Source organism: Chiloscyllium punctatum, chromosome 17, assembly GCF_047496795.1.
Source record: "Chiloscyllium punctatum isolate Juve2018m chromosome 17, sChiPun1.3, whole genome shotgun sequence".
Classification (NCBI taxonomy): domain Eukaryota; kingdom Metazoa; phylum Chordata; class Chondrichthyes; order Orectolobiformes; family Hemiscylliidae; genus Chiloscyllium; species Chiloscyllium punctatum.
In genome coordinates, this window is record NC_092755.1 from 78,520,120 (window position 1) to 78,539,287 (window position 19,168).

The 19,168-nt window shown below is 44.3% G+C and overlaps 1 protein-coding gene across 13 annotated transcripts in view; it reads right to left on the bottom strand.

Moving 5' to 3' along the window:
• Nucleotides 1–251: 251 nt before the first annotated feature.
• rimbp2b (RIMS binding protein 2b) overlaps nt 252–19,168 on the bottom strand; it is a 389,940-nt gene continuing 371,023 nt past the window's right edge. For 9 of the 13 annotated variants that reach the window (XM_072587667.1, XM_072587660.1, XM_072587658.1 and 6 more), the window contains 3 exons: nt 17,901–17,972; nt 12,304–12,438; nt 5,303–5,889 (listed from right to left, as the gene is read on the bottom strand). In XM_072587667.1, coding sequence (XP_072443768.1) covers nt 5,695–5,889; nt 12,304–12,438; nt 17,901–17,972 — 402 coding nt within the window. In that variant the 3' untranslated portion in view covers nt 5,303–5,694. Of the gene's footprint in view, nt 3,593–5,302; nt 5,890–6,433; nt 6,485–12,303; nt 12,439–17,900; nt 17,973–19,168 lie in introns of those variants that run through there. The other 4 variants (XM_072587669.1, XM_072587668.1, XM_072587661.1 and 1 more) reach the window with 2 other exon arrangements.

Genomic DNA, 19,168 nt, shown 5'->3' on the forward strand with positions numbered 1-19,168 from the left:
GGCAATTCCATCTTGTCACTGTCTACAATCAGTGACCTTCAAGTTAGGGATCTGTCACAAGCTCCTCCAGTTTGTGAAAGAATCTTTTTCTGATTGGATGCATTTGTCTCTGCCGCTGGTGACTGGTTACTGGTGCTGGGTACGTATGTCACGATAAAACAAGAGTGGCTCCCTCTCCCTCTCCCTCTCCCTCTCCCTCTCCCTCTCCCTCTCCCTCTCCCTCTCCCTCACCCTCACCCTCACCCTCACCCTCTCCCTCTCCCTCTCCCTCACTAATTTAAAAGATAAAGGAACATCCTGTGAATGGAGGCACCTGGTCAGCGTTGAGTTCAGCTTTAGCCGAGTGACTCCTTATATTGTCAAAGCCATCGCCTCCTAACCCTATCGCAGGGGCCTTTTTACTAACTAAAACTAATTGATCTGGTCTCCGGGCCCAATGTTGCTTGTGGGATAGATAGTGTGAAGAGGCAATTAAAGTGAAGTAACCATCGTCATAATTAGGGGGACTTTGCTGTTGGAGTGTTCTAATAATCAGTTTTGACCAGCTCAGGGGCAGACCCGCTCCAAGCAATCTCTCCTGGTGTAGATGGAAAATTAAATTCAATTCCATAACCACTGGAACTTTCTGGTATGGCACTTTGCAAAGCAGGCTGAGTGTAGAAAGCATGTTTGTGTTCTCTCTCTCTCTCTCTCTCTCTCTCACGTCTCCTGTGCTTTTAAAGGGGAAGAAGCAGTACTTATGACAGTTTTCAATAGTACACAGGAACCTCGATTATCCGAATTTTGAATTGTCCAAAGATGATTTCACAGAGGTAAGTGTATCTGATTTATCTGTCCTGAAGATGTGAAAATGCTGGGAAAAACCAAACCACAAGCAGCTCAAGCATCAGTGACTGGATATTTTTTAGGTAAGGGTTGTTATACAGCCCTTTGCAAAAGTAAGTGTTTTACAGTACAGGGTCTTCTCGTCACTTTACTGGGCCGATCATTTTAAAAACAAGGCCAAGAATGTAAATGCATGTGCGAGGTGGTGCTTCTGTCTTTCAGATTACATTACCTACAGTGTAGAAACAGGCCTTTCAGCCCAACAAGTCCACACTGACCCTCCGAAGAGTAACCCACCCAGACCCGTTTCCCTCTGACTGATGTATCTAACACTATTTAGGCAATTTAGCATGGCCAATTCACCTGACCTGCATGTCTTTGGGCTGTGGGAGGAAACTAGAGCACCTGGAGGAAACCCACGCAGATACGGGGAGAATGTGCAAACTCCACATAGACTGTCACCCGAGGCTGGAATCAAACCTGGCAATGTGAGGCAGCAATGCTAACCACTGAGCCACCATGCCACCCCAGTCTATCATGAGACTGAGTTCCCAGAAACTGACAAATGCTCTTGGGATTGTAGAAGCTGTTTGGTACCTTGTTTAATACTGGGATTTGATATACACTATTTATGTAATGGTAAGTCCACATAAATAATCACATTTTTACCTGTAATTTGCAGACTGCAAGGAATAGTTTTAAATGGCAGATTCATTAAAGTTATAGATTTAACAAATTCTCTGGTAGAGCACAGTGCCAGATCAGTATGGCTTCCCTTCTTTAAGATAAAATTGATTATCCAAACAAAATAGTGCCTGCCCATCTCATTTGGATAATCAAGGTTTCTCAGTATTGTTGGTGATCTTGGAGCATTTATTCCAAAAGAAAGTTGGTAACTTAGTTTTGTGGTATTGTGGGATTGAGACTAATTTTCCTAATTTATAACACTTGCAGCAATAACTGGGTTATGTTCACCCTTGTGTAAAGTTGCTAGAAGGTAATTGTATATCTGCTGTCCTTGATGTGGACAGACTTCAAATGCCATTGCAGTAAGAGATATTTAGAGTTTCTGCCTTGTGTTGAAATCTTCAGTTCTGTACATCCCTCTCCCTAGCGCGGTATGCTAACATTATAATGCTTTAACATACAGTAGAGTTTTTGTAAACTTGGTGGCCAATGGAATCACTGAAAGAAACTCTTCAGATTTAGAATGTGCCTGAGTGGAAGGTAAATTGTGAAAAGGGCCATTTGGGTTTGGATCAGAACTGGGTGTCTTGGATGTTGACTCGTGGATGTTTCCAGCACAGTGAAGGCCATTCAGCCCATTATGCCTGCCCAAGTCAACAAGGAACTGTCAACACACATCCCCAGGGGTTATGGAAATTCAAATGAATATCTAAATATTGTTTAAACGTTACAAGAATTTCTGACTCCACCATCCTTTCAGGCAGTGTGTTCCAGACTCGTTCTACCATCTGGGTGAAAATATTTCTCTTCAACTCTCCTCTGAGCCTTCTCCCTCAAATTTTAAATCTGTCAGTCACCTGGCTATTGACCCCTTCACTAATAGAAAAGTGCCTTCCTATCTACCCTAGCCTGTACTCCTCTATCGGGTTCCCCTCCAACCTTCACTGCTCCAAGCAGAACTGCCCGGTCTACCCAATCTTTCCTTATGGCAGCATCCTGGTGAATCTCCCTTCCAGTGTGTGCACACCTTTCAGATACAGTGTTCCTGTGTTTTCTTGCTGAGAGCATTATTGATATTGATGCTATTATAAAGAGGCATTCAGTCCATTATGATTGTTCTCATTCTTTGAAAGAGTTAAGTTAGCCCCCCAGCTGTCTCCATAACGTGGCAAATTTGGTCCTTATTTAGTTTAGGGATCGTTGGAGGGGGCGCAAAGTGAAGTGCGGTGCAGTTGTTTTAAGTTTTGTCTTAAATGAGCATTTTAATCTACAAGAGATACCAAGCATTTAAAGTGGGGATGAAGGGAACTAGCTTAACCAAAGGAGTTCCTTAAACTGGGGAGGATGGTTCAGAGTAGCCCCATGATGTGAGCAATGTCAGTGTGGTGCCAAAGTCAGTTTCATCAATTTTTCGTTGTTTGAAGATACAGAAGATGTGTATATATGGTTCCATCACTCAACATGTGAAAGCATGGCTCTTGCTGTGTGCTGGACACTTCTATCCTTGCTGAAAGGAGGATGGAGGTTCAGGGAATAGCAATTATTTAAACAAGGGGTTATCCCTTCACTAAGCAACTTTGTAATTTGGCTGACTATTAAATTCACTCACTTTTTGCAAAGGTGTTCTCTTTTTGATGGCATTAGTTAAAGAACACAATAGCACAGGCATTACCCACTTTTAAATGCTCCTGTCCGCAGGTTCACAGTATTTGCAGTGTTGATGAGATGAGCAGGGTCTAGCCCCTGTTGCAGATTGAGCTTCACATCACAGATTGTGATCCTCTCCCCACTAGATCCATTGCTCCATTTGAGTTGAAAACAATTGCGTTTGAAGGTTGCCGGAGAAATTTGTAACAAAAATATATATTTTTTAAAACTGCCTTTTTAAAAAAAATTAGCACCTTCCAGAGGGGATGAAGAAATCCTCGATGCAGACCCAATTTTTTTAATTTTAAAAAACAAAAGAAAAGGTGGTTCCTTCGCATTTTGCAGAGGCATGGCAGATCAGAAGACATTTCTGCGTTGCTGTCCTGTGGACTATATTCTCGTTGACTCCTGCCTATTAGACAGTCCCATCCACCTAAAGTGAAAGAATTTCAGGATTAGTGCAACTAATCAGAAAGGGCACAAAAATGTTGACATTCTTAAAACATATTAATTTTTGATTTAAAATGTATCACAGTTGAAAATCATTTGAATTATGAAAAGCAATGAGGATTGATTGTGCTGCATTGGTGAAGTGGACCATGAGTTTTCATTGTGTCATCTCTACATGTTATTAAACTCAAATCTTTCTAAAGCTGACAGAAATAAATGGTTACATGTATTTTAATCTTGATTTTGTAACTCACCATCGATTAATGTATGAATGTTTGTCAGGGCAATTGGGATTAAGCTTCCACTGAGATGTTCTATAGTTCCCAGAATGGAAGACCCTGCTGCTCCTCAGCTCCCTCTGTCAGTCATGGAAAGCCACATTAGCAGTAACCAGTCACTATTCCTCGCTGATCTGATTATTAGTTTCGATCTTGGTGTGCTGCCCAATGAATCAAGCAGCTGGCCTTTCACCCTGACTGTTCACTAAGGGAAAATGGTCCTCCCCACTTCTCATTAATAAGGTACTTATTAACATACACCCTGATCACAAGCCTGTCAGGTTAATTTATCTTCACTTGTTTTCCTAAATAGTCATTGCATTTGTAATTCTAAGCAACTCAGTTTCCACTTGGTTCATGAGAAATCCTTATCTATTGCTTTAATGTATTGTTGGCTGTTGTAAAATGATTGTTCAAATCTTTGCAATTATTGATAGAAATCTTACTCTTGTTTGGGAATAAGATGACAATGCGGTTGAACAGCAACCATTAGCACAGGCACAAAGGGCTGAAAGGCCTCAAGTACTGTAATTTTGATCAGCGAACCACCAGCATTATTTGTAATTTGAAGTCAGTGTCAAGCAAAAACTTTGAGGGAAATGTCTGTTGACATCAGTTTCCAACTTAGGAACAGCATTTGCCAGTAAATATTCAAGCCATAACATATACAATAGAGAAGTTGGATATTCTGCAAAAAATTGAATTATTTATTTATAAAAACTTTTTACACATGAATAAATTTACACATGCATGCACCCACATCTGTTACCACAAACATATTAAAGGCTGGTTAGCTCTTCAGTAAGGATAGCATGTGAATACAGCAATAATTTACAATACTTTACACTGTAGTCTGACTGTTGTAGTCACAACCTGGGGAGGGAGTAGCATCATTTCATTGGAAGGACATTTTACAAAAAGGAAGGCAATCTGTAAATAATGTATAAAAACAGTAAAACCAAGAATTTACAAATGATCCAATGTACAAAAGAGAAACATCAGTTAAATGTCATTATATTAAATTAAAGGCATGTAGGAAATCTGTTTAATTGGCTGGTTAATATTTATTAGCATACTTCCATAGCCATACCTGGTAAGGTCTAAAGGTCAGTCGTGGTCAGCATGTGAAAACACATTAATCAGCCAATTATAGTTTTTGTTGTAATATAAAACTGTGTTGCTCTTAAAACAACCCATCAACTGCAATTTCATGGGGAGATAAAACTCTATCAGTGAACACATTAAAGTATGGTTTCTTGCACTGGCTTGTTTTCTTGCATGCCATTATTTTATCAAGAACATATACCAATTTTAACCAGTTTCAGACACAAAAACTGATATCAAGTATACATTTTGAAGGAAATGCATGCATTTTCATGTATGTGGTATGAAATGCATCAGGTGGCAAAGAGAGGGGGGGGGGGGGGGGGGGGTTGCTAATTGTTTTCCTCTTCAGTTGAATGCCACTTTGTTGCTCAGACAATGATCACTGTGAGATGGAAACGTAGAGCCATAGTTCCAGAGTGTGGGGCGGCGGGGGGGGGGGGGAGAAGGTGAAAGAAAGGGCAACACTGGACACTGACCCAGGTAAGCAAACACAAGACTTTCACAGCTTTAAACTAATGGCTTTTTGGTGGTGAGAAGGTTAATGAATACAGACAGCACATACAACGTATACCTTCTCTTACTGAGTGGGTTTTAAAAATAAGATCATTGTGCATATCTAAGGCAAGGATGTAAAGGGCAGCTATGACATCATGTGGAAATAAGACAGTGGAAGTGCAGGATTATTCCGAATCCACAAGAATCACTTCACTCCACCAAGCTTCCTCAGCAGTTTCTTTCCTTTTGATAACAGTCCCTTTTTCTTTTTTGAAGCCATATCTCTGGCCCACATTGGGCTGTCTGGCCCGTCTACTATACCAGCTCCAGAATGATGGTGATGGTGGTGGGGATGTACGGTTGGAGACGGTGCCCTCCTTGGAATGTTTTCACCAGGGACCTAGTGTGCATCATACGATTTGATTAGTTTTTATTAAAAAAAAATGTAGAAAGGGATTGCGTTAAAGGGTAAATGAAAACCAGAAGCTGCACACTGATTTTAAAATGCACAAAGGACTACTCTGACTTAATTATAGCACCCAAATATCACACACCTGAAGATACCATAGTGCAGATTTGTCTAATGCATCCAGCAGCTCAAACTGAACAAGTCTACTCAACTTAGTTCTACAAAGAAAACAAATATGAGGTTGTGAAAGAAAAAGTCTTCCCCAAAGTCTTGAATTTTTGCTTTTGAACTAAAACAAAAATAGACCAAGGAAATAAAATGCTCATGATAGCAGTTAACTCATGACCTCTGACAAATGAAAATGCAAAATCTTTACAAAAAAATTATTTGCAGTGGATTTAGTGTGGGACTAGTGAAGAATTTTCACAATCACTTTTGGGGAGGAGTGTTTTTCTTTCGCAAGTTTCTAAATGTGGCTCAGCTGCATCAGACCCAGAGGAGCTCCTGCTATTGGTATCTTCAGTTGGTCACTTACGTGAAGAAGGTTACAGTGCGTTTATTAAGGTGTAAAATGAACACTCTTCTTCTGTTCCCAGCAGATGAGCAAAGAAACAAAACAGAAAAGATTGCAATGATGATACTGAAATGAAAGGACTAAAGCCCCAAACAACAATGTTACTCACTTGAGAAAAAAGCCTCAAATTTCACTTGTACCTTAAAGGTTGAGCTTTAGTTATTCTGAGGGATAACATTTTAATCTGGATGTTAGGTCCAATCTGGTACAGCACTAGAATTTTCTTCTTTCCAATTGTAATTGTTTAAAATTTGGATATTTACTGGCTTCTTAAATCCTCCTTTTAATACAATTTTTTTTAAAGCTTGCATTTTTGAAGTGCAATGCCTTTTCATCATCTTAAAAGAACAGTTTCTAATTTATGCTGAGTTAGCGCTGCACCTTATTTCATGTCAGAACCATTTAGTTCTGTAGAATTTTATGGAAGGGTTACATTATAGGGCCCATTCAATCTGTCATAGGAGGAACACCTCATCTTCCACCTTGGGACCCTCCAACCACACTGAATCAATGATGATTTCACCAGTTACCTCAACTCCCTTCCCTTTGGCCCCAACCTTATCCCAGATCCAACCCGGCACTGCCCTTTTGAACTGTCCATCTTCCTTCCCACCTATCTGCTCCACCCTTCACTCCAACCTATCACCATCACCTTCCACCTGCACTTACCTATCGCTTTCCCAGTTACCTTCTTCCCCCACCCCCCAGTTCTCCGTCCCTTTTCCTTCTACTCCACCACCCCCCAACATTCCTGATTGAAGGACTCTTGCCCAAAACGTCAACTCTCCTGCTCCTTCAATGCTGCCTGTCCTGCTGTACTAGCCCAGTACCACACTTTTCAACTGCATGTTTGTGCTAGCCCATTGAAGGTGCACGTCACTCCACTACACCCTCTTACTCTCACCCTGCACAGTTGCTTTTCTAATGATGATCAAATTCCCTTTTGAAAGCCATCATTCCCTGGGGAATGTGCATTCCAGATCCAAACCACTTGCTATGTGAAAGAAGTTAATCCTTGTCATCACTACTACTTCCTTAACCAATCTGTCCCCTTTGGTTTTCAGTCCTTCCAGCGATACTGACATTTTCTTCCCAAAGACTCAAGCTCCCTATCAAATCTCCCCTCAACCATCATTTCTCCAATCTATCCATGTAATTGAAACTCCTCATCCCTGGAACTACTTTAGCAAAATGTCTCCTGCAGAAAGTAGTCACTTTGCCTGACTGGAGTGGACTCTATTTATGCTTCGCTGTTCTTCACCTACCCCCACCCTTTCATTCCTTTCTGTCCTGTGTGTTTAACTGGCGTCTCCTTAAAGACACCCTTTGCATTGTCAATAACAAGGGAGTGTAATTTTTAATTTTCTTTTCACCCAGAGAGAGGTAAGGCTCTGGAATGCACTGCCTGGGAGGGGCTTTGAGGTGGGAAATCTCACAACCTTTAAACAGTACTGGGATAAGCACTTAGAATGTTGTAACAATCAAGGCTATGGGCCTAGTGGGGGGGAGTGGGACTAGTGTAGGGAGTAGTATATTTTTTGGCAGTGCAGATTAGATGGGCTGAAGGGCCTCTTATATACTGTATGATTTTATTACTTCAACCACTGTTAACGCTAAAGAAATTCAATTGCTTTGAGTAAAAAAGATTCTCCTGAATTCCTGATTGGACTTATTAATGATCAAAATATTATTACATTTATGGCTCTAAAGCTCTGGTCTCTCCCTTAACAGGTTAAACACATTTGCTGTTGTAATCAACGAGATCACAATCTTTCCATGCTTCAGTATATTTATGTAATGTTTAGATATTTAGATGAGCACAATGACTGTGTAAGGTAATGGACCAAATGTGAAACGCTGGGTTTACAGTAGATAGACGACCAGGTGTGGGCACAGGAGCTAGAGGCTTTTGCTTTGTAAAGACACTTCTAACACGAGGATGTTTTTTGAAAGGAAGAAAGACTCCGTCTGTAATCTTTGCTGATAGTTCTTTACCTTTTATTTTTGTATGGAGTGGGCATCAGCACGTCACCTATCTTTAACTGCCCTTGAACTGAATGGTTTGCTTGGCCGTTTTAGGGGGCAGTCACATTGGTGTGGGTTTGGAGTTGCGTTTAGGCCAGACTGGGCAGGGACAGCAGACTTCCCTCCTTACAAGACATTAGTGAAAAAATTGGGCTTTTACAACAATTCATGCTGGTTACCAGCACAGGGTAGTTTTTTTATTTATTAGTTGAATTTTAAGTCCATCAGCTGCCCTGGTTAGTTTTGAATCCAGAGCACACAGCCTTGTGTAACTAACCCAGTGACTATACCACCATTTCTCTTGTACCTCTCAATCCTGAAATCATCCTCCCTAATCTTCTTTTACACCATCTCAACTTTGGAATTCAGGATTGCTTGTAGGTGTGATCCAATCACAGCTCAACACAAGTTTAACAACTTCACTGCGTTTCAATTCTGACCATCTCGAAATGTCCAGTGAGTGTTTTGCTGCTTTTTATAATGGCCTGTGCTGCCAACTTCAGCAAGTCAGGTATCTGTATCCTCGAATCCACTCTACTCCCTCACCCCCCCCAATCTAGGACGAACCTTCCCAGGGAGAAAAATCTTGCCTGCAGTGTGTATAATGCTGGGCTGTGACTTCGATTGACTGGATCATGATGATTGTGTGGATATAGGTTTCTGTGAAGAGAATTCTGTTATTCCCAGAAAAACAATATGTTGGATTTATTTGTGATGACTTTGGAAGCAACGCTATCAGCTACTGGATTAACCTAAGGATTTATTTAAATAGAGCAAGTGATTTGGCATCATTAATCTGTGTCTACGACAACAAAACACTGCACTCAGGACGCATTGAGCTGTTCCATGTTCTGTTAATTTTACTTAATCTATAATCTCGTAATCTATACTTTCTGGGTATAGAAATCACATTGATGGTCAAACAATTGTTAGATGTTGCTGCTGACAGTAAATGTAAGCACATAGACATAAAAACGTAGAAAACGCTGAATGCACACACACCAACAATTCTGCTCAAAGGGAGCATTGAGACTGAAGTAAATTGTTAGGATAAACTCTGACTACAACAACAGAGCAGCATGCATTTACCCAGTACTTGAACACAATAAAATCAAGCAAACACATTAAAGAAGCACTGAACAAAATTTGACACTGAGCCACATTGGGAGAGTAAGGAAGTGAGCAAAAGCTTTACTGAAAGAGGCAACTTTTAGGCAATGTGCAGGAGGTAAATAAAGCCAAGGGCCACACAGGGTCCTGACTTTAGTGGTCTTGCTCTCAATTGTTAAGACCCCAATGAGGGGAGGGAGAAAGTAAATTGGATTGTTCTCCATTATAATTGTTCACTATGTTCTTCAATTAACATGACTGGATCCAGGTTAAAGGTGTATCATCAATTGGTTTAATTTCTGTATGGGTTTCATACTAGTGCAAGACATGAGGTAACTCTGGAGTAGAGTCAGAAAGTAGGCTTGCTAGGACTGATGGGGTCTATCACCATGACAACCACCTTTCAGAGTGAAGAGGAACTTTCTGGAATCTTATTCACCTAACATTGTGTGAGTGAGTTTCTCACCATGTGCCTCTCCTAAGAGATTGGAGGGAAGGTGGGGACGTGTTTGGTGTTGCAAATACAACCAGGGCAGGTTGGAAGTGGGCAAGGGGGGGGAGGGCATATTTAACCAGGTGGGAGGTTAGGAATCCCATGACATTTCCAACTCCAGCCCTGTGAAGTCTCAGCTGGGGGGCTTAGGGATGGCCTTCCTGAAATGATGTGTGTTAAACAGCTGTTCCCATTGGTTGGGACCCAACTGGAGGGAGGTCACCCTGGTGTGTTTGCCATCTGGAGGGTGGGGAGGGGCAGAAGGCCATTCCAAAGGATATCTCGCTGGGAGCCAATGGCTTACCTTTGCTGCGAAACCCTTTTCCCTTACCTGTGCCCCCTCTCCCAGTCAGCCGGCTGCTCCTGGCTCTCAGGTCCCTTCCCCAGTGGGTACTGGCTCGGTCCTCAGTGGGTGAGAATTCCACTGGGTGGAGTCGGGGTCCCTGATCCTAAGGACAACAATCAGCCTGGCATGGGGCTGACTGGCATATTTAATCCTGGGAAGGAGGTGATGTGGGGTCTCATTGGCAACACCGACCCCTCCACCCCCCCAACTCCAACTGGAGAGCACAGGTTCAACAAGATGAGCAATCCTCTCCTGTCTATTATCACACACGTTCCTAATTTCTGATCAATTAATTTCATGCATGCAGACACTCATTGCTGTGAGGAAATGATTTGCTGTCTGTGTTAATCTCAGGGCGATGAGATGTTCTGCTTCTGAGTGCAGCAGAGGTGATAGCTGAACTTTACTGTAAATTATTGGCATAAATGTCACCAGTTAAAAACCCAGTAAACATCCCCCTTCCTGAAGGGAATCACACACTCAATGATCTAAATGTCCAAAAACAAAATCATTTCTCAATTGCTTCACAGAAAAGTATGGGATTACAGGCACTGTGAAATTAAAATGACAGAGGTGCCAGGGAAGGGATGCATTAACCAGCAATACTACAGAAAGCAAATATTGCAGTGAATTCACCAAACATAGGTTGTGACTATCCATCTTTCCCATCCACAGCTGAGCGAGAATCTTACAAAAGACTAAAGTACGATTTAAAATGAACTCCTGTCACTGCAATAAAATCAAAACCACCAACATTTAGCAACATCGTAATAAATAGCACTTCATGCCTCATTAATACCTGATGAAAATCTTGAGTTAACTGGATGCTGTAGAAAGATGGTCTAAACATTTTCTATCACAGCAAAGCCATGAATATATTGACACTTTGACATTTATGGTATTGCTGTACTGTGTTAATGTCGTTCCCTTTACCCCAGCCTCAGATCCATTGTTGCACATGTCCTTACATAGTTCTTTCTAAACACCCTGAATGGCTATATGGAGCCAGCATAACTCACACCACAGAATGCAGAGTTCCATGTGAGTGTTAGTGTTGAATCTGGCTCACAAGGATGAAGGGACTGAGTAAAACTGAAACATCAGCTCAGGCTCAGAAAGCAAGATGTTACCAACTGGGGCTTGACAGCTTAGTTTCATTTTGACCCAACGCTAGAATTAGTCCATTGCAGCCTAACTCCAGAAACACACAAGTTAGAACTTAAAAGGAAAGGGGACGTTTCAGGACAACTACAGTGTGGTCGCTAAAGAAAATGATATTTTTGTCAAAATAATTGCTGTCATTTTCAAGTCCAGATTGTCATCCTGATAAATGGTGGCCATATTGGATCAGCTGCCCCGGACAGGGGAGTGATGGGAAAGGGAAAAATAGTTCTCCTGTTTAATGGATTCTGCAAACTGAACAATGTGGGAGACAACCTCAAGCCAGTGGTCCCGGTAAATGGATCCCCCAGGGGGTACCGACGCTTTGCCAAGGGAAGGTGAGGAGCTTTTTGCACACGGATTTGAGATGACCATTTGGCACTTCCTGTCTCAGAATGGTCTGGAGCTCCACAATGAGCTTTAGCAGGTGATTTACAAACCATGTGGTGACTGTGGTATGAAGCAATTAAGTCATAATTGATTAACATGTTAATCCCAGAGGGTGACATTTAAACATTAATCCCAGAGGGTGATGTTTAATGTGAATCCCAGAGGGTGATGTTTAATGTTTATGCCAAAAAGAATGTTGAAAAGGCAACAAAAAACATCAATCCAACAAAAAAAAAGCCATGAAATGAAGCAAAACCTAAACAAGTTGATGATGTATTTAAATCCAGTTTAGATTAGATTACTTACCCTTTTCCCTTTCAGGCGCACTGGCGGTTCCTGAGGATATCTAGAGGGAGCCTCAGAGAGATAGACCTCAACATCATCGGGCACTTCTTCCAGGAAATTTGAAGGAACTAGGCCCCTCTGGCCATTGATCTCCCCCTGTAAGTGAATGACACAACATTAGCACAAAGGACCTGATGGTGGACAGGGAGCTGATTCAGCCCATCATGCCTGTGCTAGCTCTCTAATTAATTAGACCCATACTGTTACCCCCCCAACCCCTCCACTCCCCCAGAGCCAAATCCATCCAATTCCATCCTGAAAGCCCCAGTTGGATCTTCTTGCACCGTCCTGTCAACGGGTGCCTTCCACTTCCAACAATTCATTGGAAAAATCATTCAGCTCTTTTCTTCTTGTGTTTCACTCCAGGGTCAGTTTCCAGGGAACACAGCAGCAAGCTGTTGGAAAGAAGGACATTGTCTTTTCTACATTATGGCTTTCAGGTCGGGGTAGGGGGGGGGGGGGGGGGGGAGGGGTGTAAGGGAGGAGTGTGGTGTTGGGGGAGAAATGTGGTGTGGTGTGGTGTGGGGAGGTGGGAGGTGGTAGCAGTGTGGGGGGAGGTGGTAGCAGTGTGGGGGGAGGTGGTAGCAGTGTGGGGGGAGGTGGTAGCAGTGTGGGGGGAGGTGGTAGCAGTGTGGGGGGAGGTGGGAGAGGTGTGGGGGGAGGTGGGAGCGGTGTGGGGGGAGGTGGGAGCGGTGTGGGGGGAGGTGGGAGCGGTGTGGGGGGAGGTGGGAGCGGTGTGGGGGGAGGTGGGAGCGGTGTGAGAGGAGGTGGGAGCGGTGTGGGGGGAGGTGGGAGCGGTGTGGGGGGAGGTGGGAGCGGTGTGGGGGAAGGTGGGAGCAGTGTAGGGGAGGGGGAGGGGGAAGGGGAAGGTGGGAGCAGTGTGAGGGAGGGGTAAGGGGGAAGGTGGGAGCAGTGTGGGGGAGGGGTAAGGGGGAAGGTGGGAGCAGTGTGGGGGAAGGTAGGAGCAGTGTGGGGGAAAGGGGAGGTGGGAGCAGTGTGAGGGGAGGGGAAGGGGAAGGTGGGAGCAGTGTGAGGGGAGGGGAAGGGGAAGGTGGGAGCCGTGTAGGGGAGGGGTAAGGGGAAGGTGGGAGCAGTGTGGGGGAAGGTGGGAGCAGTGTGGGGGAAGGGGTATTGGGGAGGGGGGCGGGGAGAGGGGGGAGGGATGTAGTGAGTGTTGTTAATTAAACATTTAAAACCCGAGGTGGACAGAATATTAATGGGTCTGGAGTAAAAGTGGGTAAATTGAGTTGACATACAGATCAGCCAAGAGCTGCTTAAACGTGGATAATACCAAGGGAACCAGATCAAAGTCATCTTTATGGGAGAAGTTGAACTTAACAAATGGTTTCTGAAAATGCACCTTGCACAGACTCCCGGCTATGAATTCATAAGAATTGCACTGCTCGGATTGATTCATGTTTTTGATGTCTGTGATTAGTTCCTTGGCACCACAGAACTGAAATGTTGCTAAAAAGAAACATGGAGTTCAGGTTTTCTGTTTGCCTCACAATTGTCAGGATTGAGATGCAAGAAAACCAACTTTAGCAAAGGTACAGCGACTTACACAGGATCAATAAATAAAAACGCTGCAAAGAGAACACTGGTTGGTTGGAGCATGCATGGCATGGAGCTGTGACAAGAACTATCAAATGTCACATTTAACTTGTCAAATTCAAAATGGGTAGGTCAACAAATTATTTAATAAATGTTGCATTAAATATAATAGTAGTCATTGTTGTTGTGGTTCTGTTCGCCAAGCTGGGAATTTGTCTTGCAAACATTTTGTTCCCTGTCTGGGTGACATCCTCAGTGCTTGGGAGCCTCCTGTGAAGCGCTTCTGTGATCTTTCCTCCGGCATTTATAGTGGTTTGTCTCTGCCGCTTCCGGTTGTCAGTTCCAGCTGTCCACTGCAGTGGCCGGTATATTGGGTCCAGATCGATGTGTTTGTTGATAGAGTCTGTGGATGAATGCCATGCCTCTCAGAATTCCCTGGCTGTTCTCTGTTTGGCTTGTCCTATAATGGTAGTGTTGTCCCAGTTGAATTCATGTTGCTTGTCGTCTGTGTGTGTGGCTACTAAGGATAGCTGGTCGTGTCGTTTCGTGGCTAGTTGGTGTTCATGGATGCGGATCGTTAGCTGTCTTCCTGTTTGTCCGATGTAGTGTTTTGTGCAGTCCTTGCATGGGATTTTGTACACTACATTAGTTTTTCTCATGTTGGGTATCGGGTCCTTTGTTCTGGTGAGTTGTTGTCTGAGACTTGCTGTTAGTTTTGTGTGCTGTTATGAGTCCTAGTGGTCGCAGTAGTCTAGCTGTCAGTTCGGAAATGCTCCTGATGTATGGTAGTGTGGCTAGTCCTTTGGGTTGCGCAACCCAAACAGAGAACAGCCAGGGAATTCCTAGAGGCATGGCACTCATCCACAGACTCTATCAACGAACACATCGACCTGGACCCAATATACCGGCCACTACTAGCCACAAAACAACACGACCAGTTATCCTTAGTAGCCACACACACAGACGACAAGCAACATGAATTCGACTGGGACAACAGCGGACAGCTCGAACTGACAACCGGAAGCAGCAGAGACAAGCCACTATAAATGTTAGAGGAAACAGCACAGAAGCGCTTCACAGGAGGCTCCCAAGCACTGAGGATGTCACCTAGACAGGGGATGAAACGTCTGCAACACAAATTCCCAGCTCCGGGAACAGAACCACAACAACAAGCACCCGAGCTACAAATCTTCTCCCAAACTTTGAGTAGTCATTGTTGGATATGATGTTCTGAGAGTGCTGGTTAGTTGAGTCTGGATCATGTTGACATAAATAGGGAAGAAGTGTTGGGTAGGCTAGAGATTATTAAGGTGGACAAATCCCCAGGACCAGATGGGATCTACCCCAGGTTGCTGAGGGAGGCGAGAGAGGAAATAGCTGGAGCCCTGACAGATATCTTTGTGGCATCCTCAAACACAGGCGAGGTGCTGGAGGACTGGAGAGTTGCTCATGTTGTCCCCCTGTACAAGAAGGGTAGTAGGGATATTCCAAATAACTACAGACCAGTGAGCCTGACATCAGTGGTGGGAAAGTTGCTGGAGAAGGTACTGAGGGATAGGGTCTATTTATATTTAGAAAATAATGGGCTTATCAGTGATAGGCAACATGGTTTTGTGCGGGGGAGATCGTGCCTTACCACCTTAATAGAGTTCTTTGAGGAAGTGACCAAGTTGATAGATGAAAGAAGGGCTGTAGATGTCATATACATGGGGCTTTAGTAAGGCGTTTGATAAGGTTCCCCATGGTAGACTAATAGAGAAAGTGAAGTCACATGGTATGCAGGGTATTCTAGCTAGGTGGATAAAGAACTGGTTGAGCAACAGGAGACAGCGAGTAGTAGTTGAAGGGAGTTTCTCGAAATGGAGAAAGATGACTAGTGGTGTTTCACAGGGGTCAGTGCTGGGGCCACTGTTGTTTGTGATATACATAAATGATCTGGAATAGGGCACTGTTGGTCTGATCAGCAAGTTTGCGGATGACGCGAAGATTGGTGCAGTAGCAGAAAGCATAAGGGACTGTCAGAGAATATAGATAGACTGGAGAGTTGGGCGGAAAAGTGGCAGATGGATTTCAATCCAGACAAATTTGAGGTGATGCATTTAGGTAAGACTAATTCTAGAGCGAATTATACAATGAACAGAAGAATCTTGGAAAAAGTTGATGGGCAGAGAGATCTGGGAGTGCAGGTCCATTGTACCCTGAAGGTTGCTGCACAAGTGGATAGAGTGGTCAAGAAGGTATATACAGGGGAACCTCGATTATCCGAACGTGACAGGCAGGCACTATTTCGTTTGGATAATCGATTATTCGGGAGTCTAATTATGCCTTTTGTCTGGGACTCTGAGTTTTTAAAATCTGCTCCTCATTCTGGAGACTGCAGCAGCGCACAGCGTGCGAGACCCCCGACCCTCCCCCCCCACCACCTACCCCGTCTGACACCCCCGCCTCCATCCAACACACCCCCGACTCCGTCCGATACCCCCACTCCCCCCGACCCTGTCTGACACCCCCCGACCTCATCCGACATACCCCCGACCCATCCGACAACCCCCGCCCCCGTCCGATACATACCCGACCCTCCGACCCCATCTGACACGCCCCCGACCCTGTCCAACACTCCCCGACCCCATCTGACGCTCTCTGACCCCCTGACCCTGTCCAACACCCCCCCGCCCCCATCCGATACACCCCCTGCCCCCGCCCCTGTCCGACACACCCCCTTCCCCCGACCCCGTCCGACACAACCCCGACCCTGTCCGACACACCCCTGACACGCCCTGACCCCATCCGACACACCCCCGACCCTATCCGACACACCCCCGAACCCCCCAACGACCCCCGACCCTATCCGACACACCCCCGAACCCCCCAACGACCCCTGACCCTGTCCGACACATCCCCTGCCCCGACCCCGTCTGACACACCCCCTGCCCCTGTCTGACACACCCCCTGCCCACGACCCCGTCCGACACACCCCCTGCCCCCGTCCGACACACCCCCTGCCCCCGTCCGACACACCCCCTGCCCCCGTCCGACACACCCCCTGCCCCCGTCCGACACACCCCCGCACCCCGACCCCGTCCGACACACCCCCTGCCCCCGTCCGACACCTCCCACCTCCCCGACCCGTCCGACAAACCCCCTGCCCACTGACCCCTTCTGAAAACCCCCCCCTCCACATGACCAAAAGGATGTGGATGCTTTGGAGAGGGTGCAGAGAAGGTTTACGAGGATGTTACCTGGTATGGAAGGTGCTAGTTGTGAAGAGAGGTTGAGTAGGTTAAGTTTATCTTCATTAGAATAAAGGAGTTTGAGGGGGACCTGATTGAGGTTTAAAAAATCATGAAGGGTATAGACAGGGTGGATAGAGATAAGTTTTTTCCCAGGGTGAAGGATTCAATAAGGAGAGGGGAGAGGTCACGCTTTCAAGGTGAGAGGTGAAAAGTTTAAGGGGGATACACGCGGTAAGTATTTCACACAGAGGGTGGTGGGTGTCTGGAACACGTTGCCAGCAGAGGTGGGAGAGGCAGGCACGGTAGATTCATTTAAGATGTGTCTGGACAAGTGCATGAGTAGGTGGGAAACAGAGGGATACAGATGCTTAGGAATTGGACGACAGGTTTAGACAGTAGATTTGGATCGGCTCAGGCTTGGAGGGCCGAAGGGCCTGTTCCTGAGGTGTAAGTTTTCTTTGTTCTTTGACTTATTAAGGAGATTGACTGGGATTGTGTTACCAGTTCCCGTGAGTCAATGGAAATTGGAGAGGAAATTATATGAATTATTTTTTCTTGTTTTCTGTCCCTCATTTCAAATCAACTTTGTTGTCCCAATGTGATTCACAACCATTTGAAAGATGGTAACATGGAGAAAAGCAGCAAGCAACTGTTCATCCACCATTTGAAATACACAAGATTTCCACATGATGAAGGTAATTTCCTTTTTCAGTTCAATAAAACAGTGGCATCTTTTGGCTTATTTTAAATATTTGTTCTTGATTAACCTACATAATAAAATCCATCTTCATCCAGTTCTCCCCAGACACTGATGATATCCCCCGCACAAAACGTTAATTCAGCCTGAAACAGAAATGGGAACTGTATTTGACACAGTCCTCTCTGATAACATACATTTTGTATTATTTTTGTGTCTGTTCTTTGATTACTACATCCAGAGAGGAGGGAAGTTGTAGCAAATTGGACCTCAGCTTGTAGCTGCAAACTCTGACATTCCACCCTCTGTGGATAAACCTACATTTATATGGATCCTTACACAATGTAATAACTTCATTAACTGTCATTTGCAGAATGACTTCAATTTTCACAGTGTCTTTCATAACCTCAGGATATTCCAAAGTGCAGCATATTATTTAAATAGAGAAAGACCGCAGAGTGCGAGGACACAGAGGAATCTGTTCCCTGTAGACAAATCAACAAAAAAGATCATAACTGGGAAGACAAAAGAACATAAGAGGTAGGAGCAGGAGTAGGCGGTCTGGCTGTTCAATAAGATCATGGCTGATCTTTCCATGACCTCAGCTCCAGTTACCCGCCCACTCACCATAACATGAACACGATCCACCATTTTGATTAGCTCCCTTGTTGCTCACTCATGAATACACCCATTTTCTCTTGTACACGCCTTTCATTTACACCTATTTAACACGTCAATCTCTCCTTTACTACCATTGACACTCCCTTTGACCTTTGCTCTGGACATCCTCATAATCTGCCTCAGTCACTCCTCCTCCATCTATCAACGGCATTAAAAATGTATTTTTCAGCCCCCTCCTCCCCCCTGCCCCTTCAGTTCTAAAGAAGAAAAACTGGACTCAAAACATTAACTCTGTTTCTCAGTCCACACATGCTGTGAGACGTGCTAAGTTTCTCCAGCAATGTTAGATTTTATTTCAGATCTCCAGCATCTACAAGATGTTGCTTTTACATGAAGGAATTATCCAATTAATCCCATTCCCCTGCAAATCTTTCCTTTACAAATATTCTTCCAATTCCCTCTTGAAAGGTCTGGTTAGAGCAGGTTAGAGATCACAGCAATAACTTTTTACAACTGGACCTTACACCTTACACCTTCATATTTATCATGGGAAAAAAGCAAGGATAAACAAGATTAACTTTGCTCTTTTGTTGAAATGATAGCGTTGGTTAGAAAGACACCTTAAATATGAATGTTTTTTTGTACAGAGCTTGGGAATAGTTTGAGAAAGACTCAGGGCTAGTGGGTAATAGCATCACACACAGTAACACAGACACAGAGA